Genomic DNA, 27,916 nt, shown 5'->3' with positions numbered 1-27,916 from the left:
AGCACCTTTGTCTGTCCAGTTCTGCTGAGTGATTTGAAGAGTAATTCCTAAAAGTTCATCTTAGAGTCTGTCTCTGCGATTCTCCCAACAATGTCATGAGCTGTATTATACCTCTCTTTCTGTTTAAGGTAGCCAAAGTGACTTATGTTGGCTGCAACTAAAGATCAGGAACAGTCACCTTCCCTTATAGAGTTGTAATGCGGGGCAATAAGGCATTTAACGGGCCTAAAGCATGTAGCGTGCTTAAGTTGCTCAGTTATATCTGACTCTTTGTGACCCCATGGATTGTAGCCCCCCCAGGCTCCTTTGTCCATGGAATTTCCCTGGCAAGAATACTGGAGCAGGTTGCCATTCCACCTCCAGGAAATCTTCCCTACCAAGGGATCGAACCTGCATCTCCTGCACTGCAGGTGAATTCTTTACCACTGAGCCGCCAGGGAAGCCCAAAACATGTGGCATGCCCCGCCTCCCCTTTTTGACATTCTTAGAGCTTTTTCTGACCTCAATCAATGGTATACCTACAACCATGAATAACGTAGATATTTATTAGTTTGTTGGTTCATTCATTCATTCATATGTTTATTGAAACAATTATTTGCTGGGTGGCTATTTTAATTAACACATGTTCTAGGTGTCTTGGGGCAGCTGAAACTAACCAAACATGAAATGTTAAACATTAGAATCGGAGAAGGAAATGGCAACCCACTCCAGTACTCTTGCCTGAAAAATGCCATGGACTGAGGAGCCTGGTAGCCTACAGTCCACGGGGTCGCAAAGAGTCAGACACAACTGACTTTTCACTTTTCACTTTCCCCCTCGGTATCCATACCTTTGTTCTCTCCATCTACATCTCTATTTCTGCTTTGCAAATAGTATCATCTATACCATTTTTCCAGATTCCAGATATGTGATTTTAATATATGAGATTAACTAATATCTACCAAAAATAAATTGATGGAGCCAAAAAAAAAAAAAAAAAACATTAGAATCATCTGTGAATCTTTTTTAAAAAACTTAATGTCTGTGCCACATTCAAGACTTATTGAAGACAGGGAGTGTGTGTGTGTGTGTGTGTGTAAATATTTTTTTAATTGAGATACAGTTTCTATACAGTGAAGTACATGAGTCTTTTGTGTTTCAGCTTGGTGGATTTTACATACGTAAAAAGAAAAAAAAAATATATATATATATATACCCAATTAGCTACTACCTAGGTCAAGGTATAGGAAAACAGAAATGTGCATGAAAAATTTATTGTGTGCATGGGATTTGTGGGGCTCCTTTTAAAAGGAGCTGAAGTTTTAAATACAGTTGAGATTTTGCCACTCAGAGGTCAAAAAAGTAATTGTCTGGAATGACCAGTATAACTAGGTCATTTTCCTCTTTTTCCTTCTTCATTGTCGCCTACAAATTGATACCCCTTCCTAGGTTTATGAAGAAAATTATTTCATTTATATGTGAAATGGAATAAATTTAAGAAGGACCTTAGGTAACAAAAAGATCAATAAAGCTGTAAATGTTACCACTAATAACTTGTGAGTCATAACCTTTGTCTCTGTTTATCTTCTTATGGTTGGCATAATTCATTGGCTAGCTAAAAGGAAGTTTACTTTCTTTAAAAAAATTTTTATTTTTTATTTTTAATCATGATCATGATCACTGTGCTCAGGTCTTCTCTAGTTAGGTTGAACAGGGGCTACTCTCTAGTTGCGATGTGTGCTTGGGCTTCTCACTGCAGTGGCTTCTCTTGTTGCAGAGCACAGGCTGTGGGGTGCACAGGCCTCAGTAGTTGCTGCTGGCAGCCTCAGTAGTTGTGGCGCATGGGCTTAGTTGCCCCTCTGTGTGCTGGATGTTAATTCCCTGATCAGGGATCAGACTCACGTCCTCTGCATTGGCAAGCAAATTGTTAACCACTAGACCACCAGGGAAGCACCAAAAATTTACTTTCTTAAAATTAAGCTATATTGCTTCTTTTATATGATCTCTTCAAAGAGAGTGAATATCATGAAACAGTAAAACTAATTATTTTCCTTTTTTTCTAAAAGGGTGCTTGGTCTGTAGGTCAGTGGCTGTACAATTAGTATTGTAATGCTGAGGGCACTAGAGTAGCAGCATGAGCTGACCTACGAAGATCAAATTAGTAATTTTTGAAAAACATATGAAAACAGTTGATTAGAGAGAGAGAAAATAACATCTGCAAAACATTGTTAATAAAAGCATCTACATTTTTTAATAAAACCAACTAGAACAACTTTGAAGTGGAATGACTTTGCATAATTAACTCATTACGGAATGAAATTTTTGGGAAACAAAATGTAGAGCCCAATAGATATAAGATAATAGATTATCAAAGGCAAAAATAAAAATCCTAAAACTAGCCATAAAGAAAAGACAGATTGCTTATAAATGAATGATAATTAAGCTGATTGTTGATGTCTCAATAGCAGCAATGCAAGCAAGAAAGCAGTGGAATAGTATCTTTTTTATTTAGCCTGCTTGCAAATATTGTGATTGTTAAATTTGAGAATTCATGCTCTTATCAGTTCTAAGACATTCTCACCCATTAACTTATTGTGCATTGCCTTTCCTATGTTCTCTGTATTGTCTTTTTCTGAAATTCCAATTAGAACATCTCACTTTGACTTACACATCTCTTAATTTTCTTTTGTTTTGTTTTCTCTCTTTGTGTCTCTGTGCTAAATTCTGAGTAATATCTTCAAATCTGATTTCCATTTTGTAATTCTCTGTTTTGCAGTGTCTAATCTTCTATTTTTACCCAGCTACTGAAGTATAAATAAATATTATTATAATTTTACATTTTCCTAAGCTTTTAAACTTCTGTTTCTGATTTACCTGTTTATTTTTCAGTCTCTTGTTCTTTAGTCAAATTTCCTATTCCCTATTTTATTTAACACAAGCATATTTATTTTATATTCTGTGCTAATTTCAGTGATCTGTTTCCATGAGTTTCATTCCAGTGCTGTTTCTTTTGTTTTTCCCCTCTCAATAAAGGTGCCTTGTTTCAATATGTATTTTTTGAGTGTTGTTTTTGTTGGAAACTCATATTCCATGGAACTTTATGTAAGTTTCTTTTGAGATTTGGAGTTGAGAGTACAGTCTTCTAAAAGGATTTGCATTTGCTTTCTCCAAACATAAGAGTGCACTTCAGTCTGGAACCGTATTAAAATATATACCTGGCTTAGAGGATTTTGACTACAAAATAATCTCAACTCAGGCCACATGTATATGTGAGGTCTGGCTCACGGTTATATCTCTGGTGAGATGGTTCTTTTTTTCTCTCCACTTAAAGCAAAGCCAAGACAGACAAGTTTGTTTTTGTTTTTTTTTTTTAAAGTGTAACCCTTTTCTTTATTTTTATTTTTTATTTAAAAAATTATTTTGGCCTCACTGCATGTCATGTGGGATCCTAGTTCCCTGACCAGGGATTGAACCCATGTCCCCTGCAGTGGAAGCTCAGAGTCTTAACCACTGGACCACCAGGGAAATTTCTACAACCCTTTTCATGGCATATTTTTTTTCTAGTTCATCGTTTCTCTGAGGGTGGAGCTTCAGGACTCTCAGCCTTGTGCGATGAGCTTCCTTTCAGGCCCCCATCTTCCTATGATCTAGGCTTTCTGTCCTGAATGCTGTGTGGACATTAAAACTGATATACTAGGTTCTAGGCACCAGCTCAGGACTCACTTTGCTCTTGGACTACCCACTTTTATTTTCCTCTTGGTCTCTCAGGACTTTCTTTATTTTATCCCAACTCAGTCATGCATTATAAGAAAATTTTTTTTTAAAGTTTTACCCAGCATTTTTAGATGTTTGGTCACAGCGACTATTTGCCATGTCCTTGTAAAGGTGGAAATTCAGTTCCATATTTGTACCTCCTAGTTCTTGTCTAGCTCATGTTTCCATGTTAGAAACATTTTCTACACAAATACATCCTAAACCCCCACATCCCATATTTTCTGTCATTCAGTCAGCCTCAGCTTTCTGCAGCTTTCTCTTCTGTTTATAAGCATCTTCTGCATAGGCTGTATATTATACTATATAAAAATTTTGTTTATGGCTTTTTTCCTACTTCTGCTGAGTTTTCTGTGTTCTCTGAAATTATTTGTTACAGAAGAGAAGGCTCAAAGCTTTGCCCTTCTTAGATTTAGCTGTTAGTGGGGGAAGGAAGGAGAGAGAAGGAAATTAAGAAATATCTCTTATAATTGTTCTCATTGCATTTCCCAGTTTCATCTTCCCTTTTAAAATTTAAGTCACACTACATTTCTGAGTCAGCTGGGGGTCATTCTTTGAACCCAGATCATTTCTTCCCTAGTTTCTCAATCTTTTTTTTTTTTTTTCCCCAGCAGCCTGTTTCTCTTTCTTCAGTGTATTTATTAATATAAACTTTTCCCTGAAGTTCTTCACTTGATCTCCATCTATTTCCAAAACCACCCCCCCTCCTCCATGAGACTCCCTGGAGGTTGAGTCATTTCAGTCCCACCCACACTCTGGGGCTGGTGCACCTTGGGGGACAGATGAGGGTTCCAGCAGCCTGAGCTTCTGTGTGTGACATGCCCACACGCTGAGGCACCTGCTGTTCCCACCCACGATGGGATTGTGTTTGCTTTGCATAGCATGCACTTGGGACCTCTCTGTAGTCATAGTCCCGCTGCTGTGAGATGGGCAGTGTTCACTCTGATGCATCCTACTAATTCTGATGCCAGGATACGGCAATAGTTAAAAGTGATATTCCTTCTAGTCCAAAATGAATGCTTGTTCATCTGGACTTTGCTTATGATATTCATTTATCACTGCAGAGAAGATCTACAGCAGCATTTACAATTCACTTTTTAAAATCCTAGATGCTGGGACTTCCCTGGTGGGCTAGTGATTAAGACTTTGTGTGTTCAATGCAGGGAGCATGGGTTCAATCTGTGGTCAGGAAAATAAGATTCTACATACAGAGTGGCCGAAAAAATAAAACACAACCCTAGATGCTAAATGACACATAGCTTAATACTTACATGTGACAACTCTGCTGCTGCTATTACTCTTGTCACTGTGATAATTATAAAGTAGTGTATATTTGTTGGACACTTACTGCACACTAGGTTTTTTAAACATTTGTTTATTTATGGCTGTGCTGGGTCTTTGTTGCTATGCATAGACTTTCTCTATTTCCAGCAAATGGGGTCTACTCTTTTTCGCAGTGTGCAGGTTTCTCATTGTGATGGCTTCTCTTGTTGCAGAGCACAGGCTCTAGGGCGCTTGGGCTCAGTAATTGTGGCACACAAAATTAGTAGCCCCACAGCATGTGAAATCTTCCCAGACCAAGGGTTGAATCCATATCCCCTTCTTTGGCAAGCAAATTCTTAACCGTTGGACCACCAGGGAGGTCCCACACTAGGTTTTATACTGAAAGATTATTTAGTTCTTACAATGGTCCTATGAGGCAGGAGCTGTTATTTCCATTTTACAGATGAGGACATGGAGATTCAGAGATGTTAAGTAACTTTCCCATGGTCACATACCCAGTAAGTGGCCACGATAGGATTCAAATTCAAGTCTTCTAAATACAAAGTCTGCCAGTGTCTTGTCTGTCAGGACAAAAGCATTCAGATTTCTGGTCTATGATTATGAGAGTTTTTTTACAATAGCCAGAAATTAAAACCACATTAGTCTGTCCTTTAGCAGATGTGAAAATATATGTACACTGAAACCATGCTGCCTGCCGTTGCATAGAACTAACTTTGAAGTTCCCTTGTGGGAACTGCTTTTAGAACCAGCATGTGAGACATAAGAAAAGTAATTTCCTTTTGGAGATAAACCTTGTTTTTTAACCTAAGCCCTGTTACCTTGCATGATCACCTACATAATTTATCAGTTTTTGTTCCTAATGCCTCTTGACATTTTCCAAAAAGCTAGTTCTGTCCTCCAAGAATGGAGATTTGCCACTAATAAGGACATACAGAAGAAGTTTCCAGAGCAAGTAAAGACATTTTCTTTTATATATATATATATATATATATATATATATATATATATTTTTTTTTTAAGACATTTTCTAAAGAAACTCCAAAATGGTCTCAGCAGCATCAACATTTTTAAATTAAGAGCTTACCCTTGCCCCCAAAGGTGATCACTTTGAAGAGGGAACATTCAGTGATATATTTACATACATAAATATGGTCTGGTCTGTTTGCTTCCAATTCAGTCTGTCACTTCATAGATATACTTGACTTTGATTTGATATAGAGTGAAATATGTTTACACAAGTATTTGTTGTTGTTTAGTCGTGTCCGAATCTTTGCGACCCCATCAGCTGTAGCTTATCAGGCTCCTCTGTCCATGGAATTCTCCAGGCAAAAATACTGGAGTGGGTTGCCATTTCCTTCACACAGGATCTTCCCAACCCAGGAATCGAACTCGTGTCTCCTGTATTGCAGATGGATTCTTGACTGCTGAGCCACCAGGGAAGCCCTTTACATAAACATGCATCTAACAAAAATACTGCTGTGTGTAGAGAAACTGACTTTCCTTGTCAGTCTCAGAAAGTCTTGCTAGTGATGTCAACAGTGGAACTGGCTCGGTTTTGGTAGGAATTCTGTTCCCCTTTAAATCTCACAATTAGGAAATACTGACTCGTGGATTTGGACAGATTGTGAGTAGGCCTGCCTTCTTCAAAGAAAACAGATCAGGTTTCTGCTTCTCCAGCAGAGGAGCATGATCTTCTTACTAAGTGTGTCTCCAGCAACACTTCAAGCATCATGTTTAAAGTGCTTACTCTTTCTTACAGTGAAGGTTGAAGTTAAAGTTTCAAGCATCCTCTTAATTAGCCACCCACATTTAAATTAACTCTGCTGAAATAAACAGCTATATTCAAAATAGTAATGTTGCTATAGCAACCTAAATCCAAATCATTTGCTTTTCCTTTCTGTTCACAATTGTTCCTTACTAGCTAGGCCTGGATATGAAACAAATTTGCTGAAAATTCCCATGTAAATGAGGTTTTTAAAATAGTTTGGGAGGGGGAAAAAATACTTTAAAATGATTGTCTTAAATGATACCTTGAAGCTCATAATTCCCAAAGGTTCCTGAAGAAGCTTAGGTCCTTTGTGTGATGGCCTCACCTGGTCATCTCATCTCAGGGTTCCTGGTGCTCAGAACGTGGACGAGGCCGAGGGGTCACAGTTCTTTTTTCTTTTTGACAATACTCCTTGGAAGGAAAGTTATGACCAACTTAGATAGCATATTAAAAAGCAGAGACATTACTTTGCCAACAAAGGTCCATCTGGTCAAGGCTATGGTTTTTCCAGTGATCATGTATGGATGTGAGAGTTGGACTGTGAAGAAAGCTGAGTGCCGAAAAGTTAATGCTTTTGAACTGTGGTGTTGGAGAAGACTCTTGAGAGTCCCTTGGACTGCAAGGAGATCCAACCAGTCCATCCTAAAGGAGATCAGTCCTGGGTGTTCATTGATAGGACTGATTTTGAAGCTGAAACTCCCAATACTTTGGCCACCTGATGCAGAGAGCTGACTGATTGGAAAAGACCCTGATGCTGGGAAAGATTGAGGGCAGGAAGAGAAGGGGATGACAGAGGATGAGATGGTTGGCTGGCATCACCGACTCAATGGACATGGGTTTGGGCAGACTCCGGGAGTTGGTGATGGATAGGGAGGCCTGGCTTGCTGCGGTTCATGGGGTCACAAAGAGTTGGACACAACTGAGTGACTGAACTGAACTGAAAATTGAAGTATAGTTGGTTTACAATATTGTGTTAATTTCTATTGTACAGCAAAATGTTTCAGTTACACACACACACACACACACACACACACACACACACACACACACACACATATATGTTTTAAAATATTCTTTTCCATAATGATTTATCTCATGATATTGAGTACAGGGACTTCTCTGCTGGTCCAATGGATAAGAATCTGCCTTCCAATAAAGGGGACGAGGGTTCAGTCACTGGTTGGGGAACTAAGATCCCACATGTCTCGGGGCAGCTAAGGCTATGCACCACAACGAGAGAAGCCTGTGTGCTGCAATGAAGACCCAGTGAAGCAAAAAAAAAAAAAAAAGTATTGAATATAGTTCCCTGAGCTATATAGCAAGCCTTGTTGTTATCCATTCAATATGTAATAATTTGCATCTGCTAACTGCAGGCTTCCAGTCCATCCCTCACCCACCAGCCCTTCCCTTTGGCAACCACAAATCTGTTCTCTGTGTTTGTGGGGACCACAGTTCTTGTTCCAGCTCTAGCTAAAATGTTCTGATCCAGAAAGTGAGGAGAGTTGAACCAGGTGACTCCCCATGGCTTTTCTAATAGTGAAAGGGTCAGGTTCTCTGTTCCAGTAACTTAATTGCTACTTAACAAAATATTATCCATTGAATCAGAGAAAAAGCAAGAGAATTCCAGAAAAACATCTACTCCTGCGCCATTGACTATGTTAAAGCCTTTGACCGTGTGGATCACAACAAACTGTGGAAATCCTTAAAGAGATGGGAATACCAGACCATCTCACCTGGCTCCTGAGAAACCTGTATGCAGGTCAAGAAGCAACAGTTAGAACCAGACATGGAACAACAGACTGGTTCCAAATTGGAAAAGGAGTACATCAAGGCTGTATATTGTCACCTTGCTTATTTAACTTACATGCAGAGTACATCATGTGAAATGCCGGACTGGATGAAGCACAAGCTAGAACCAAGATTGCTGGGAGAAATATCAATAACCTCAGATATGCAGATGACACCATCCTTATGGCAGAAAGTAAAGAGAAACTAAAGAGCCTTCTGATAAAGGTGAAAGAGGAGAGTGAAAAAGCTGGCTTAAAACTTAACATTCAAAAACTAAAGATCATAGCATCTAGTCCTGTCACTTCATGGCAAATAGATGGGGAAACAATGGAAACAGTGACAGACTTTATTTTACTGGACTCCAAAATCACTGCAGATGGTGACTACAGCAATGAAATTAAAAGAGGCTTCCTCCTTGGAAGAAAAGCTATGACCATCCTAGACAGCATATTAAAAAGCATTGACATTATTTTGCTGGCAATGGTCTGTAGAGTCAAAGCTATGGTTTTTCCAGTAGTCGTGTATGGATGTAAGAGTTGGACCATAAAGAAGACTGAGTGCTGAAGAATTGATGCTTTTGAACTGTGGTGTTGGAGAAGATTCTTGAGAGTCTCTTGGACTGTGAGGAGATCAAACCAGTCAATCCTAAAAGAAATCATTCCTGAATATTCATTGGAAGTACAGATGCTGAAGCTGAAATTCCAATACTTTGGCCACCTGATGTGAAGAACTGACTCACTGGAAAAGACCCTGATGCTGGGAAAGATTGAAGCCAGGAGAAGGAGACGATAGAGAGCAAGATGGTTGGTGGCATCACCCACTCAATGGATGTGAGTTTGAGCAAGCTCCGAGAGATGGTGAAGGACAGGGAAGCCTTCACCTGGGGTCCACTGGGGTCTCCAAAGGGTCAGACACAACTGAGCGACTGAACAAGAAAAGAAGAAGAGCCAAATTCAAGTTGTTTTTAAAATCAAGCCTCGGGCTAAGCCTCAGTCTCATAGTAAAGAAGAGAATTGTTAAGCATTTCTAGTATCTAAGCTTGTGGTTTCTAAATGTTGATTATGAATCATCTAGGGAGACTCTTGAACACCCTACCTGGCCCATCATCACCATCAGTGGTCCTCATTGTGGCAAATGGTAGTTATATGAAAGTGATTCTCATTAAGAAAAATAATGAGCCTATTAGCCTTTTTTGTGTGTTCTATTTGCCAGTCCCTTCATCAAGTGACTCTGGAGACTTGGTCCTGTCTCAATTTTCTTGTCTGGAAAATGAGATTCAATAAGCTGGATTTGTTCCTGTCCCCTGGGTCATGACTTTTTATTAAATGGAGTAGAAACACAGTATCACTTTTTGGTAGTGATAAACTAACACCTAGACGGTTGTTTTGCTTGGGAAGCAGGTTTGCGGTTAAAACAAAAACAGGACTTGAGGCTTTTCATGTAGTCTTTTTTTCATCCTCACATTTTTTTTTTTTAAATCTCCTTCAGTCTGGAAAAATCTGGTCTTAAAATTAATTGGAGAAAAGTCAGAAAAGATATTGTTTTCTTTATAATTTTATAAGCCATTAAAAAAAAAAAGAAAAGAGAAACTCGAAAGGAAAATGGTAAAGAACATTAACAGACAGTTTACAGTAAGGAAACCCATGTGAAAAGCAGCTCAGCATAGGAGTAATCAGGGAAATGTGAACCCATTAAGGAGATAGAGCTTGAAGCGTCTGATAGTATCAGGGTTTGGCAAAGCTATGGAGAAACAGGAAAAGCTAGACAGCGCTGGTGGGACTATAAATGCTGCAACCACTTGGGAAAGTGATTTGGCAGGATATAATGAAATTGAAAACGCATGTTTCCTTTAACTCAGCAATTCCACTCCAGGATGTATTTCCAGAGAAAGTCTCATAAGTACACAAGGGCTCACTAAGGCCATGTTTGTGATAGTGAAAAATTAGACACAATCTACATGGCCTTCAGCAAGAGAATGGATGAAAAATAATGCAGTATATTCCTACATTAGAATACTATAAAGCAAAACTTTGTATCTTGAAAATAAAATTGAAAAGACCACCACACACAAAGCAACACTCTGTCTTGCTTATGGATACTTATATATGTAAAGTATAAAAATGGGCTAGAAGAAATCAGTTTCTATGTGGGAATTTCTACTTATATGTCAACTTTAATTGAATTGTTTAATTCTTCTTTAATAGGAAAAAAAGATTTGAAGCAAATATGTCATTAGGTAATTGTCAATCTGGAGTGGTGTGAACTTGGATTTTATTGTTCTCTGTAATTTTCAGAATTTAATCTCTTCAGAAATTTTTGAATTTTAATCTCTTCAGAAAAAATATAAAATGCCAAGGTAAAAGTAAGATTGTTTATAAATCAGACAGTAGAGACTGACCTTTGTTAATTGCTCTGGGCACCTACTCTTAGGGCTGTTCACCTATGACACGTATTTTTTTAATTTTTTCAGCATTTATTTTATTTCTCAGCAGTTGCCATTTACAGGACTCTGTTCTCTGCCCTTGGCATCTGTTGGGTGATTCATCCATGATTTTACTTTCAAAAAGATGTAAGTACAGACCTAGACTGTGGTTTCAAAAGCACCTGACCACACCGTCCATCCTTTGAAGTGTTAATTTGGATTAAATATCCTAATACCAGCATCTCCTTGCCTTTCCTTATGAGTATGTGGTTTATGTCCCTTAAAGAAATGGTTTGCAGATTCTAAAATGTATAAGCCATTGGGCAAAAGGAGGCTTAAGCTTATGTTTTTCTGGTCATTAATTTTATGTTACTAATGAGATGAGGAATAACAATGCTGATGCTATTCCTTGAGGGGTGGGGGACAGCCAGATGAAACCAGAAAGAGGAATCTAAGCAAGTTGCTGATAGAGTAGAGTGAACTGAAGCCCTTCACTTGCAGGGCAGTAATCAAAATTTCTTAGATAGCAAGTGGGTAGGAAAAATACCAGGTATGAAAAAGCAGGGGTAGAAAAAGAGGATTTTCTTGGAATACAATAGAACAAATCCACAGAAGGTTTAGTAAAAACCAACAAACAAAAATCTATAGGTACATTATTTATACCACAGACTGGGATTATTTCTGGCATCAAAACTCAATCCTCCCCTATCTTGCCCCCAGGTGTGTGTGGTGGAATGTCTCACTGTTGACCAAAATATATCTGCCCCTTCCTCCAGCATCAGCTTATAAGTGTAATATATCATGATTCATATGTTCATATAGTGGATATAATCCAGGGCCCTTTTGAGAGTGAAAAGGGATACTATTAATAAATAATTGAGACAACAGGCACAAACTGAGGTTTTCCTGGGCAGACGTCCCAGTCACCCTAGTGAATACTGGTCACCATAGTAATACACACATTTACATGTACATTTGAAAGTAAAACTTATCAAATAAAACAAAACATCAAAACTTTTTTAATGTATCTACCATGTGCTTGGCCATGGTGATACAACAGATAATGAGAATGACAAAAAAACCTTGAGTAGGAGAAGATCGACAGTAAACAAACAAATCATGTATTATTAGATGCTGTTAGGTTTATATGGAAACTATAAGACAGACAAGGGAAATAGGGACAGCCAGGATCTAGGAAGTGAAAGAAATACAGTTTTAAATAGTGTGCTCCAGAAAAGTGTGGCAGACTGAATTACTGTTCACCAGTAATCTCTTCTTCTCCCTATAGGAGAATTTTTCTTCCTCATTCTTTTGAAATCAGGTTTGGCCATACAGCTTAACATTGGCATTGATATGTGAACAGAAATGACAGTGCTCTTCCAGTGACTGTCTGCCCTACCATGCTCTGTTCCATCTGCTATAGTCACTAAGCAATGTTGAGGTAGTGGCCTGGATTCTAGGGTAAGGGCAAGGATAATATAGATCCGCTAGTAGTATGACAGAGTGCAAGTAGTAAGGAATAATCATTTGTTGTTTTATGAGATTTGGGATTTGCTTGTTATGTAGCATAACCTAGGCCATCCTAATACAGAAGGCCTCACTGAGAAGGTAACAAACATCTGAGCAGAGACTTGATGGTGGTGTGGAAACCGATTGTGCAGATATGTGCAATAAGCATGTTCCATGGGGAGGAACAGCAAGTGCAAAGACTTTGAAGAGGGAACCTTCTTTTCTTTTTTAAAAAATATTTATTTATTTATCTGGCTGCACCAATCTTAGTTGCAGCATGCAGGATCTTTGTTGCTGCCTGTGGAATCTTTAGTTGCAGCATGTGAACTCTTAGTTACAGCACATGGGATCTAGTTCCCTGGTCAGGGATTGAATCTGGGTCCCCTGCATTGGGAGCATGGAGTCTTAGCCACTGGACTACCAGGGAAGTCCTGGTTTTGAGGGGAGAGCATTCTTGATATGCTCAGGGATCAGGAAAGAAGTCAGGATGCAGAGGTGTCAGCACCAGTTTGATTTCTTTGAGGTCTGTAGGGCTGGAGGTAGGATTTGTTCTTGTTCATCCAGTGATCCTGCTCACTCTTCTTTTCCTTCACTGAGTATGGAGTGAGGCAGCAAGAATGAGAGGAAAGAAGAGGATATAAAGGAAGGAAAAGTAAGTGAGGTTTGGAACAGGAAGATGCAGCCTAACAGAGGGGTGCCCCAGATCTTTGGGCCACAGCCCCTGCTATACTAAAATTGGTAGGTCACCCATGTAGGGACGTTGGGAGGCCTCTGACTGCTGTCATGAAGGAGATGAGTCAGTGCATCCAAAGTGTGCTAGTGAGTGACCACCCCTAACCAGGACGTGACCCCCTCCTCCCATTCTCCTTGTTCTCATGCCTGTGACTTTTTCTTAGAGCCACACAGAACCCAGTGAGCCTCCAACAGACAAACCGAGGCAACAGAACTACCCTTGGGAGTGCCATGCAGCACCTTGAGAAAGGGGCAGCTCCCCTCCCCACCGCCCAAGCAACATAGGAGATTATACAACCACATATTCCTTCTTTCTTTAAATCCTAATCATTTTCCATATTTTTATTAAGTGTTAGGTTAGATTTCTGTCAGCTCTATACAGCCTTGAAGCCACAGATCCTCCCAATTAGCAGTTGCTGGTAAAAGAAACTCTGGACAAATAAGGCAGAGTAGGCGGCTATTGATGCTTCTGCATGGAGGAGGCAAAGTTCTAAATATCAAATCCATCTAAAAGAAACTTAAAAGTTGAAAGCTAAAATGTTTCATAGAGATAAAAATACCACTGTGCATTTATCAACCACGGAAGTAGTAGCCTTGGAAGATTCACTGGGAGAAACTCTCATTAAATATCTGGCTTTCTGAAGGCTAATGGCATTAATCTCAGAATACAACAATTAATCTCAAATGCTCCATACTAATTGATTGTCTTGGATTACTAAACTCAAATAGCATCTATAACAACTAAAGATATAAAAGTAGTTCTTAGGTCTATAAGAATCTTAAATATCTATATATTATCACTACTCTCTTTGGTCAAAGAAAATTTAACAGTTTACCTCTGGTAGATAGTTGCCCTGGAAGCAATGCATGCAAAAGCATTGTGATGTCAAGCCCCATCCTTCCTGCTTTCTTCTTTCAAATCCTAAGGAAATCTACTCACCATGGAAAGTATATTGAAATAAAAAGGGAAATTCCACCCAATTTACATAATGCCAGAATTATTAGGATTGGGGCCCTCACTGAGAAAATAAAAAGCCTTCTCAAAGCCTGGGAGAAAAGGAATGCATGGTGCAAACAGGTGACCCCCAGAAGGGCATTCACTATGCAGGTATCAATAGCAAAAATGCCTTTAGTTCAGTTCAGTTCAATTCAGTCGCTCAGTCGTGTCCGACTCTTTGCGACCCCATGAACCACAGCACGCCAGGCCTCCCTGTCCATCACCAACTCCCGGAGTCCACCCAAACCCATGTCCATTGAGTCGATGATGTTATCCAACCATCTCATCCTCTGTTGTCCCCTTCTCCTCCTGCCCTCTATCTTTCCCAGCATCAGGGTCTTTTCAAATGACTCAGCTCTTCACATCAGGTGGTCAAAGTATTGGAGTTTCAGCTTCAACATCAGTCCTACCAATGAACACCCAGGACTGATCTCCTTTAGGACAGACTGGTTGGATCTCCTTGCAGTCCAAGGGACTCTCAAGAGTCTTCTCCAACACCACAGTTCAAAAGCATCAATTCTTCTGCGCTCAGCAAATCAATCTGTTACAACTCTGTGGGATTCAGCATTCCGTTCCACTCCTTCCAGAATCCTTTGAGCCAGAGTCACTCCCTGGGGGTGTGGGGCACTACTGGGATTTGGGGAAAGGATGATTCTCTGATATATGGGATTCTTCCATGCGTTGTAGGATGTTTACATCCTGGGTCCCCCTCACAAAAGCATCCCCAATCTGTCCCTAGAGTAGACATTTCTATCCCCAGTTGAGAGCCCTACAAGTCAGAGCTCTAGCAACAGGTAGAATAAGGTGGGGTTTGAGTATATCTGTGAGGATGCTCCACGGAGCAGGAACTGACCAAGTAATCAGATATCCATCTTCTGTCTGTGTGTAGGTACATCAGGAAAAGAAGTGGCTGGCTTTGTATACTGGTGAAGAAACAGTAATATATCCAAAAGTTCACCACAGCCACATGATTAAAGAGGTGACTTTGTAGTCGGTGGAAAAGCAAATTTTAAAAGGAAATTAAAGTCTGAAATGAACTAAAAGCAGTGTTCAAAAGAACTGACGTAGTAAATAACGCAATCCATATTGCCATTACTCTTCTGGAAAGGGGAAGGAGGGTCTCTTTGAAGATGAGTTGCCAGCTGCTTGACATTTGCCTGAAAATAGAGGTGACAGGCTAGGTTTTTAGGTTCTTCCATGGACACTGAATTTCAAAAGTTAAATGAAACACAGATGAGAAGTTTTAAATCTGCATATCCAAGTTATTGACCAGCTGTTTAATAAGTACACTCCCTACTACTTGGAGTGTCACTGCATAGCTCTCCTTCTCTCCCCACTTCTTCCCATTGACCCTCCCCAGCCCCTGGCTTCCTGCCTTTACACCCAGAACCAGATCATCTGTGGGAAAGAAGGTGGAAAGGGGCACCTCGCCCTGCCATGGTGGGATCCTTCCCTTTTCCCTTTCCCCTCACCTCTCTAATGGTAGTATGTTTGTTAGGCAACTGTATTTGCCAATCCCTGCACTAAGGCTTTTATGATTGTTTAAATTTTATAGTAGGCTACCCAAAGAAATTTTAACAATTATTCCTTCACAGGTTTAATTTTTTTTCTTGAAACAAATCATAGAAATTTGCAAGTATGATATAAAGGTTTTTTTTTTTTTTTCCATGATTTGAGAGTAAGTTGCCAACTTGTTGCCTACCACCTCTGATTTTCCTACAAATAAGGACATTCTTTTACAAAGTCCAATGAAACCATGAAAATCAGAAAAGTAACAGTAACACATTACTGCCGTCTAATCCCCAGACCCCATTCAAGGGGCCCAAGAATGTTCTGCAAAAGGAGCCAGAGGAAGTCCCATGCTACATTTAGTTGTCCTGTCTCTGTAGCCTCCTTTAGTCTGGAACAGTTGCTCAGCCATTTTTTGGTTTTCATGAACTTGGCACTTCGGAAGAGTACGGGCCATTCATTTTGTAGAATTTCTCTTGATTTGGTTTTGTCCGCCACTTCGTCGTAATTGGTTCAGGTGCTGTACCTTTGGCAGGACTCTCCGAGAAGTGATGCTGGGCCTTCCTGTTCACCGGATCAGGTCACACATGATTTTGATTTGTCCTGTTACTGATGTTGCTGTTAGATCCCTTGTGTATGGTGATACCTGCCATGCTTCTCCACTATATATAAAGTTATTCTTTTTCCTTTCATAACTAATAAGTATCTTATGGGGAGGTATTATGAGCTGTCAATAGCCTGTCTCATCAAACTTTCAATTATTTTATGGATTCATGTTCTGGGCTTATACTTCCCTATCACAGCCTGGAATCAACCATTTTTCAAGTTGGGTTAAGCGCTTTGCATGTATTATCTTAGTCAATTCTCACAACATGAGAATCATGAGCTGATAACTGGTAGTATTTCCATTTTTCACATGAACAGACTGAGTCTCAGAGATGTTAATTAATTTACTTAGTGTTTGCAAAATTTGAACTTGGCAGAGCAGGGATTTTAATTTGGGTCTACTTGACTTTGGAAACTGTGTTATGAATCACTCTGCTTTAGATGATCCCAAACTTTCCACTCTGTCTATTCATGTCACCTTCCACATTATAGAACCTATTGACCTATATGGATAAGAAAGTTGCTATTGGAAAGTGTGTTTAGCATTCCAAGTCAGGTGGCTAGGAAGTCATCTCCTGCTGTTTCTCTGACACCAGGACCAGAAAGAAGCCAGCCTCTGCCTCCCTCACACTCCACCCATCCAGGAGGCTGCAGATAAGTAAGGGGCTTACTGTGGGGAATTTAGGCAGAAGTTCTGGACATGTCAACAACAAAGGAAATTTCTTTTTCTTTTTAAAAAATTGTATTTTATTTTTTATGATTGAGGGGCCTGGGCCATAGTTTTAGGCTTGCTGAAATCCAGTGTAATAGATATACCATCTCTGCCACTAAATTCTTTAAAAAGTCATGGTCTCTGTTGTCTGTCCCAGGAATCTCTCTGGCCAATCTATGAATTCTCTCTCCTTCTGCCTCCATGCTGGCTCTCAGGCTGCTGAAAATATAGCCAACTAGTAGAAGAGGATATTGACACCAGCCATGGAGTTGTTTAGTTTCTGCTGCTTCTTGCCACATGGCCCTTGTTCACTAACCCTCCTTCTGTTTCCATGGTCTCTGATTGCTGCTCCCTTCATAATAAGACTGCAATTAACCTTCTCCAAAGAGGCATCCCTCACTATTTCTGCTACATGCTCATCCTTCCCTAACATTGCATTTATCCTTTGTATCCACACTGTCCCCAGTCAATATCATCCCATCTTTGTGTAGTTACAACACACACACACACACATATCCTGTGAGTATTTTCCAGTTGTTTGATATCTAGAAGTATGTCTTCTCTTTCTAATTGAGGTCTAGTTGAAGTGTGAGTTTCAGGTGAAGGCCATGGTCTTCAGCATCCTCTGTGTATTTCATAGCAACTTGTAATGAGTTACACTGATATCATTAGATTGCTGTTAAATGTGTGTTGAATCAGTGAATGCTTGTCCACATGTGACCCTGCATGTGTCTCACAAAACTTATGTCTACTTTCTTTTTGTATACTCTAATGCTTTGGATTATACTTCTCTATTCCCTGTATTACCATAGAAGTTCTGGGAGAGAGATCATTTAATAAAACTCTTGTTTTATAGATGAGAAAGCCAAAGCTCAGAAAGATGTCATGTCTACCTGGTAGGAAAACTAGAGTCAAAGCATCAAATCCTGCCTCCTTTTCTAAAATTTCACCCAATGCATCATTCAACTTTTTTCATCATTAGCAAGTACAAATATTTTTATTATAACTATTAATTGAGTTAGCAAGGGTAGGGTGTGTGTGGAATTAAAGCTAGTAATTTAATAAAGCTTATGTCATAGTGAAAAAAGGAAAATGTATCTTGATTTAAAGTATGAAATTTTAAAGAATAAAACTGCTAGCTGTATAAGGAATTTTGCAACTTGCAAATTAATTTTTTGTATAAAGTCTTTTCTAGAACACATCAATAGGAACATTGATTCAAATGACCTGAAAGATGCCTATGTTAAGAATTAGGGTGTCCAGAGAGGAGCAGGTTAGATCAGGAACTAAGATTTGTCTTTAGATCTGGTTTCTTCTTTATTATTAAATCACTTAGTTTATTTGTTACCCCTCCTTTAAAAAGCACAAAAATGATAGCTTTAATTTAGAGGCAAAGAGTCTAAAGGATTCTTACAGGGAGTAGAAAAGAAAATGTCTGAACTGTATAAAAGGCCCAGAACTGTATGTTAGGGGTCATTGCTGTGTTTGTGCCATGAATTCCTTTGGCGTCTGGTAAGTCTCTCAACTTCTTCTCAGAATAATGTTTTTAAATGCATGAATTAAAGTATATAGGATTACTAAGGAAAAAATACTGAAATATAGTTATTAAAATATTTAAAGAACAAAGATATGATATTGTACTCAATATATGATGCTTTTTATTAACACTTACATAATAAGATCTAGTATCAGAAGTAATAACCATGGTGATTTCAGAGCGGTGTGTCTTTGACTACTCAGGCTGCCATAACAAAGTACCATCAGCTGGGGGCCTCACACAAAAGAAATGCATGTATCTTCTCACAGTTCTGGAGGCTGGAAGCCTGAGATCAGGGTGTCAGCATGGACTTTCCTTCTTGCTTACAGAAGATCACCATTTCACTGCGTGCTTACATGCTCACATGTCCTTTCCTTGGTTCTTGCACATGGGGGCGGGAGGAGGTGGGAAGGGAGAGAAGGATCTCTTCCTCTTCTTATAAGGCCTTCAAGTCCTGTCTGATTAGGGCCTCACCCTTATGACTTAATTTAACCTTAATAACCTTAAAGTCCCATCTCAAATTACAGTCACATTAGAGATTAAGCCTTCAATATATGAATTTGGAGGGACAGTTTGGTCCATACATAGTGATAAGCATAAGTGATATTATAAATCATCTTCAACAAAGGTCAATATGAAATAAAAATAGCTGTGATCTGTTGGTAACGGAGCCACAGATGCTACTGCTAATAAGTTTGTTGCCTACATTCTTTATGGAAGGAAATTCTTAATTTCAGGTAGAGGTTAATGAAAATAAGGTTTTTCCCCCATTCTAGTTCATTTACACCCTGAATTTCTATATAAGGACTCCCAGGTTAAGAACCCCTGCCTGATACATGCAAGTAAGATATTCTTATTGTGAGGAAACGAGTGGCATAATCCCTAGATAGTGGGAACCGATTCTGAAATCAGGTGATTCTACCCATTGCCAGTTACTAAGAACAGCTCAGTTCAGTTGCTGAGTCATGTCCGACTCTTTGCAACCCCATGGATTGCAGCACTCCAGGCTTCCCTGTCCATCACCATCTCCCAGAGCTTGCTCAAACTCATGTGCACTGAGTCGGTGATGCCATCCAACCATCTCATCCACTGTCGTCCCCATCTCCCCCTGCCTTCAACCTTTCCCAGCATCAGGGTCTTTTCCAATGAGTCAGTTCTTCACATCAGGTGGCCAAAGTATTAGAGCTTCAGCATCAGTCCTTCCAATGAATATTCAGGACTCATTTCCTTTAGGACTGGCTGGTTCTATCTCCTTGCAGTCCAAGGGACTCTCAAGAGTCTTTTCCAACACCACAGTTCAAAAGCATCAATTCTTTGGCACCCAGCTTTCCTTATGGTCCAACTTTCACATCCATACATGACTACTGGAAAAACCATAGCTTTGACTCTACAGACCTTTGTCGGCAAAGTAATGTCTCTGCTTTTTAATATGCTATCTAGGTTGGTCATAACTTTTCTTCCAAGGAGCAAACGTCTTTTAATTTCGTGGCTGCAGTCACCATGTGCAGTGATTTTGGAGCCCAAGAAAATAAAGTCTGCCACTGTTTCCATTGTTTCCCCATCTATTTGCCACAGAGTGATGGGACTGGATGCCGTGATCTTCATTTTTTTAATGTTGAGTTTTAAGCCTGCTTTTTCACTCTCCTTTTTCACTTTCATCAAGAAGCTCTTTAGTTCCTCTTTGCTTTCTGCCGTAAGGGTGGTGTCATTTGCGTATCTGAGGTTATTGATATTTCTCCCAGCAATCTTGATTCCAGCTTGTGCTTCATCCAGCACCAAGGAACAGTGAGTGTGTTAACTGAAAAAAAAAAATATCATTTGCTCTTGCCTTGCTTTCTGCTATTTTAAAATATGTGTTTGAGGATTGGAATGTGTTTTGTCTTGCAGACAATAGTAACCTAAATACTGAGCAAAATGATTCCTGGACCTCTGAGAACCCCTGGCTTTACCTTTCTGTGAAGGGCCAACCAGAAACCAAGGAAGAGGATGATGGACTTCGGAAATCTCTGGATAAATTCTATGAAGTATTTGGCAATCCACAGCCAGCATCTGGAAATTCACTCTCTACATCTGTCTGCCAGTGCCTGTCTCAGAAAATCAATGAACTGAAGGACCAGGAGAACCAAAAGTACACCCTCCGCAGTTTTCAAATGGCTCGGGTCATCTTCAACCAGAATGGCTGCTCCATCTTACAGAAACATTCCAGGGATGCCCACTTCTACCCACTCAGAGAAGGAAGTACATCTCTACAGGATGAAAAGCTGATGCCAGGACTTTCAAAAGATATTATTCATTTCCTCTTGCAGCAGAACTTGATGAAAGACCAGTAACTGGTACCTGGTGGTGAGGGCAGGTGTATGGGGGCAGGAGGGGGGTATCCCTGTGGCCAATACCATTGGTGCATCTCCCAGAACCCATCAGGTCTCTTGCCGGCTTGGTGTGCCCAGCCCCCAGCTAAGTGCTTTGCAGGCCAAGGCTGGCATCTGTGATCTGGTCCTGGAGCCAGTCCAGCCCAGATGGAGAGCCGGCAGTGTCTGGTGGTTTTATTGCCTTTAGGCCATCCCTTTGACCTAAGGCCAGTGACCAAGTGGTTTGGGAGTCCAGAAGTCCACCTTCTTTCTTTCCAGGAAGGACATGCTCTGAGGCACGATTCAAGTTCAAGAGCTCCCCTCCTGGTCAGGTCAAAGCTGGGGTTTCACTATCTCATCCTTTCCTGGCTCCTTCGTTTCCCCGCCCTCCTTCTCTCATTCAATTACTGGTGTCTCCTGGGAGTATTTCCATAATAAATCTCCTATACCTGAACCCTTGACTCAGAGTCTACTTCTGGAAGAATCTGACCTAAGAGAACAGTCTTCCATTTGATGACTTTTTTTGGGTTGTTTTTTTTTTTTTTGGCCCCACTGACTAGGGATAGAACTTGGGCTCCCGGCAGTGAAAGTGTGGATTCCTAACCACTGGACTGCCAAACAAGTCCCTTGATGAGTTAGGTTTTTTGAAGGGTACAAAGCCTTATGCTGAATCAAATACAAGAATTCAATCAAGTTGTAAAACTGTGACCATGTGACTGTGAACGTGTGTCCCCAAGTAATTTAACTATGGTTCCAAAAGGTCCATCACATCTTAATCATACCTTTGCTTCTCCAATGCCAGAGTTTCCTGTTTTATACTCACTGGGTATGGAAGGAACATTTGAACCATCTAAAATAAGATCTAAGATTCGCAAATTAAAAGAAAAAAAGTCTGTTCGTCTCCACCAGATTGTAAATGTGAGAGGTGAGAAAAGAACAAATGTGCACCACTCACCAAAGTATGTGTAAACTCATTTATGATATGCCAGACTGATGGGTGCAGGCTTGTCAACTTGTGGTGGAAGCGGAAAAGGAATCCTTTGCCCAAGAGGACTCCTTCCTCTCATTTTTGCTTCCCCTTGCCTGTTGCCCACACCCTCTGTCACCCTCTGAACAGCTGGTGCCTCACCCCTGTCCTGCCCTTGTTTGGTCAGGAGCAGCTTCATTTTTTAAAATTTTAATTAAAAAATTTTATTGATGTATAGTTGATTTACAGTGTTGTGTTAGTTTCAAGTGTACACCAAAGTGAAGCAGTTACACATATACGTATACCCACTCCTTTTTAAATTCTTTTCCCATGTAAGCCATTACAGAATATTGAGTAGAGTTCTCTGTGCTAATAACAAATATTAGTTATTTATTTTATATATAGTAGTGTATACATGTCAGTCTCAATCATTGTAATTTGTCCCTCCTCCTGCACCCTTCTCTATGTCTGTGCTCTATTTCTGTTCTATAGATGAGTTCATTTGTACCCTTTTTTTAGATTCCACATATAAGCAATATGATATGATATTTGTCTTTCTCTGCCTGACTTATTTCACTCAGTATTACAATCTCTAGGTCCATGTCGCTGCAAATGGCATTATTATGTTCCTTTTTAAGGGAAATGGCTTTTAAATAGCCCAACCAAGCCTGTGCTGATAGGTTCTCTGTTCTTCAGCTGCATCCTTAAGGTTTATTTGAGATTCATTTGGTAGAAGGACATCTCCCAGCACCGAGCTCCCTGAAATTGTAATCGGAAGCCTCGTGCTAATCCCTCCCTCAAAGGTCCTTGGAACAAATTGCACTGCAGTGTTCTATCACTTGACAGGGGGACTATGAGAAAAGCCAGCAACACTGAGCAATTAGATTTTGAGAAACTCTAGGGGAAATTTAATTAGCATAGGACTCCATAGGTCTCCAGAAAGCAGAATATGCACATAGATCAGCTTACATGTGTATGTTAACAGTGAATGAGGGTGCCCTCTCAAACCAGATGTCTTGCAGATTCTTGACTGGAGAGAGAAGCCTTTTAAAAGTTTGGAATTACACACTATGGCTTCCAGTTCTGGGAGAAACGAATGTGGGAACAGTATCCACCTCAAAATACAGTACCACTGGAACGAGACCTAACAGGAAGGAAATAGGAAATGAACAGTCCTTTGAGAAAACAAGACTCCAGATCTTTCTCTGACAACCAGTTATCTACATTTTCTCCATGGGCTTTTCCGATTCAACTGGCCCCCCCAATAATTTTCAAACCATGATGACTTATATTTGAAAAACTACAGGTTGAATTTTGAAGTTGCTAGTTTTATTGTTTTTTAATGTGAAGTTAATCCATAGATGCCCTTGACTGCTATTGTTGTTTTTGTTCAGTCACTAAGTTGTATCTGACTCTTTGCGACCCCATGGATTGCAGCACACCAGGCTCCTCTGTCCTTCAGTGTCTCCCAGAGTTTGCTCAAATTCACATCCTTTGAGTTGGTGATGCTATCTAACCATCTCACCTTCTGTCACCCTCTTCTCCTTTTGCCTTCAATCTTCCCCAGCATCAGGGTCTTTTCCAGTGAGTTGGCTCTTCCCATCAGGTGGCCAAAGTATTGGAGCTTCAGCTTCAGCATCAGTCCTTCCTATGAATATTCGCATTTGGCTTCCTGTAGGATTGACTGGTTTGATCTCCTTGGGATCCAAGAGTCTTCTCCAACACCACAATTCAAAAGCATCGTTCTTCATCGCTCAGCCTTCTTCAGAGCTTCTCTGATAGCTCAGTTGGTAAAGAATCCACCTGCAATGCAGGAGACCTCAGTTCGATTCCTGGGTTGGGAAGATCCCTTGGAGAAGGGAAAGGCTACCCACTCCAGTATTCTGGCCTGGAGAGTTCCATGGACTACATAGTCCATGGGGTTGCAAAGAGTCAGACACAACTGAGCATCTTTCACTTTTTAGCCTTCTTCATGGTTCAGCTCTCACATACGTACATGACTACTAGAAAAACCATAGCTTTGACTATATGGCCCTTTGTCAGCAAAGTGATGTCTCTACTTTTTAATATGCTGTAGTTTTAAGCATATTCAGTCACTGAAGTATTGGAGATTACTTTCCATGGCTATCAACAGAAGGAAACTAGATTATTTTGTACTGTTCTTAAAGGACAAAAGATATAAGGTATTTGAATTTCCATACTAAGAAGTAGCCACTTCTATTTGGTGGTGAGATTTTAGTATCAGTGACTTTTGTAACCTTGATTAATATCAGTGCTGTGGGTGTTCAGAAAAAAAGGTTAACTCTGAAAGCAGAGAATTTAGAAGTCTAAAAGCCAGAACCACTTCAGGGTTAAAAAAAAAACAAACAACAGTGTGGGGTGTGCTTTCTTGTGTCTGAGTAAGTGCTTGTGACAGGTCGGTACAAAATATTTGTTTCCCTGCAGTCTCACTCCTTAATTTGATCTTCATGCTGTTAGGATGGCATTTTCCATTTATCTCTGTTTTCCTTTAATATAGACTAAGAGATAAGGATATTAAGACTCTGGTCTGTGGCATCATTGTCTGATTCTGCCCTACAGATCACTTCATTGACATCTTAGCCATTGAACATTCTATCTAGGATATCATCTTTGGTCCATTTCAGAAGTCTATGGGAAGATGGATTTGCTTGTAGAAACCTCCGAACTATAAGGAGGAGAAACATATTTTAATATATTTGTGTAACTCTTTTTCACTTTACTAAGTCTGTTTCTTTGCATGACGTATGTATGTAATAGATCATATTACCGGTAATTAACAAGAAACAATACAGTGATACTTTTTAAAGTTTTCAAAGTTCAGTTTTTAAATTTTTTATTGGTTTTAGTCATACAGAAGAGTGTTTATAAGTGAACATCTTGAAGATTTTTACAAACTGAACCCAGTGGTCAACCAGCATCCCACTCAAGCAACAGATATTACCAGCTAGCCTTGAGTGGAGATTTTCAAAGAACTAATTAGAATGGTTTGCTTAGATCAGTGTTTCTCAAACTACTGGTAGTATACAAAAGAACTCTAGGTGCTGCTAGATGGACAATGTTTATTTTCGTTGTTATCTATTCAATTTATGTTGGAAAAATAAAACTACTATGTCAGATCTATACTTTCAGATATTACATGTTGTTGTTCAGTCACTAAGTCTTGTCTGACTCTTTGCAACCCCATGGACTATAGCACGCCAGGCTCCTCTGTCCTCCACTATCTCCTGGAGTTTGCTCAAATTCACATCCATTGAGTTGGTGATGCTATCTAACCATCTCACCCTCTGTCACCCTCTTCTTTTGCCTTCAATCTTTCCCAGCCCCAGAGTCTTTTCCAATGAGTCAACTCTTCACATCAGGTGGCCAAAGTAGTGGAGCTTCAGCTTCAGCATCAGCCCTTCCAGTGAATATTCAGGGTTGGTTTCCTTTACGATCAACTGGTTTGATCTCCCTTTAGTCCAAAACTACATGTTTTTTTGTTTGTTTGTTTTTCAGCAGAAACTCCTGTATATCCAGGCTCCTCCCTTACCTCTTGGAACAGTTCCCCAGAGCTATCTGAGAGGCTGCCTTCCCAGGCTGTAGTCCTCAGTAAGGTCCCTGAATAAAACACAACTCACAACTGAGTTGCGTGTTTTTTTCCCAGGGGTCAGTATGAATAGCTGCTTGATGTAAGTCATCACAGAAATGCAGTTTTTAAAAAATGTTGCCGTTTTAGAGGCTATATGATTGGTAAGAAACTGAAAAGATCAATCCTGATAACAAAGATGTGGGGACATGGCAGTCTGGAGTGAAAACACATATCACAATTTGCAATTGAGTAAGTAATGAAAAATTAGAAATATAGACCCAGCCCTGCCACATGCCCCTTCCATGCTTCTCGTTGCCCTTGGACTAGCAGCTGGTCCTGCCCATCCCATCGCTTTACCTCTGCTACAGCCACAGTGACTTCTCAGTTCCTAAACTTGGCCACCTCCTTAACCAACAGTTTTTGGGTAAGACCGTGGATTCCTCAATACGGCTAACCATCATTTCAAACACCCCTGTTACTGGCCCCATTTTACAGATGGGGAAACAGGCACAGAAAGCTAATAGACAGTGGAAGAAGTACCAGAGCCCATACCTAACCCCGAGCTATCCTTTTCAGCTCCCTGCTCCAAAACGCTAACCTTCCCCCCACCCCAGGGCCATCCACAGTGTGCCTTTCTCAGAGAAGCCTTCGTACTCCCTCCACCTCCCACCACAGCTGAGAGGGGCTACCTTCCATGTAGTCCTACAGCACTGAGCATCACCTTCACAGCTTGATTTCTCCAAATGAACGTAATCATGTGCAATGTAGTACAAGGCTTAAGTCTCCTCCCACCTCTCCATCTCCCACCCCCACCAAAGGAATGAGAGCTCTATCTTGTTCACCCATGCCTAGTGTGTCCAGGCTGGCAAATGGTGATGCTCATTTATATTTATAAAATAAAATGTAGAAGAACATCTCTAGTGCTTAGAGATGTGTACTAAAGAATTCAGCAGTAAAATGTTGTAATGGTTGTAATTTACTTTTAAATACCTAAATGGAAGCAAGATGAAGCAGGTATGATCAATTTCATTTGTATGCTGCTTTATATACTTCCAAATAAATGACAAGCCAGTTTGCTTTTGTCTGCATTTGACTTAAAACATTTTTTTTTTCCATTTTCTCTCTCTGTTCCCTTTCCCCCAGGTCACTTTGCAGTGGTTGACTCTCTCAGACTGCACTTTCTCTCACAGAAGAAAACCACTTTCCATACCTATCAGAGAACACAATCTCCATGAGCACGTTTACATTCAGAGAAAGCCTTTTTTTTTTTTCCTTTAATTTTTGTTTTTTCTTGGAGTATAGTTGATTTACAATCCACAGTATATATATTTTTAAAACCTTATACAGCTTAATAGAAAATGTACAACCCAATTAAAAAATGGGGAGAGGATATGAGTAGACATTTTTCCAAAGAAGACATGCAGATGGCCAATAAGTACAGGAAAAGATGCTTAACATCACTAGTCATCAGTGACATCACAGCTGTCACTCATCATTACAATTTGTAAAATGCAAGTCAAATCTACAACAAATATCACCTCACACCTATAAGAATTGTGATTACCAATTCTGTGTGGAAAGGATGTGGATAAAAGGGAACCCTTATGTACTACTAGCAGAAATACAAATTAGTGTAGCCACCATGGAAACAGTTGGTGCTTCCTCAAAAAATTACAACTAGAACTACCATGTAACCCAGCAGTTCCACTTCTGTATCCATCCAAAGGAAACAATAACACTATCTTGAAATGTATCTGCACCCCAGTGCTCAATGCAGCACCACCCACAAAAGCCAAGACATGGAATCAACAAGAGTTCATAAAGAAATGAATGGATTTTTTAAAATGTGGCGTATATACAATCAAATATTACTCAGTCATAAAAAGAAGGAAATCCTGTCATTTGTGACAACATGGATCTTGAGGGCATCACACTAAGTGAAATCAGAGAAAGCAAATACCAGCACTGTATAATCTCACTTGTATATGAAATCCCCCTCCAAAAAAAATGAAACTGAAGCCATAGAAAGAATAGACTGATGGTTGCCAGAGGCAGTGGGTGAAATGTGTGAAGGTGGTCAAAAGCTATACATGTCCAATCCTAAAATAAGTCATGGGGATGTAATGTACAGCATAGTGAGTATAGTTAATAATACTGTATTACATAATCAAAAGTTTCTGAGAGATTTTTTTTTTTGCAATCTTTTACTGTTAATTCTCCATTAGAATATGAAAGGTGCCAGGGAAACGTCATGGTCAGGAAAGCAGAGTGCACCCTCTTTAGTGGTACTAGCTTAGCTGCTCATGTTTATGGAAGATTTCCCTCTCTTTTTTTATTTTTAATTTTTTTCCTTTTTTTTTTTTTTTAATAACCAGCTTGTGGGATCTTGGGTCCCCAC

At 39.9% G+C, this 27,916-nt stretch overlaps 1 protein-coding gene and 1 long non-coding RNA gene across 6 annotated transcripts in view; both read left to right on the top strand.

Annotated features, from left to right (window-relative positions):
* The window catches only part of SHLD1 (shieldin complex subunit 1), a 125,711-nt gene extending 104,295 nt beyond the window's left edge, over positions 1–21,416 (top strand). For 4 of the 5 annotated variants that reach the window (XM_043479393.1, XM_043479391.1, XM_043479392.1 and 1 more), the window contains exon 3: positions 20,502–21,416. In XM_043479393.1, the coding sequence (XP_043335328.1) occupies positions 20,502–20,944 (443 nt within the window). In that variant the 3' untranslated portion in view covers positions 20,945–21,416. Of the gene's footprint in view, positions 1–13,116; positions 13,174–20,501 lie in introns of all 5 variants that reach the window. The other variant, XM_043479398.1, reaches the window with a different exon arrangement.
* Positions 21,417–25,394: 3,978 nt separating this feature from the next.
* On the top strand, positions 25,395–26,606 carry LOC122448753. Its single transcript, XR_006271736.1, has 2 exons — positions 25,395–25,543; positions 25,575–26,606. It is a non-coding gene; the product is annotated as an uncharacterized LOC122448753 (long non-coding RNA).
* The last annotated feature ends 1,310 nt before the right edge of the window (positions 26,607–27,916 follow it).

Source organism: Cervus canadensis, chromosome 10 (genome assembly GCF_019320065.1).
Source record: "Cervus canadensis isolate Bull #8, Minnesota chromosome 10, ASM1932006v1, whole genome shotgun sequence".
Taxonomy (NCBI): domain Eukaryota; kingdom Metazoa; phylum Chordata; class Mammalia; order Artiodactyla; family Cervidae; genus Cervus; species Cervus canadensis.
This window is presented reverse-complemented; position numbering and strand designations above follow the sequence as displayed.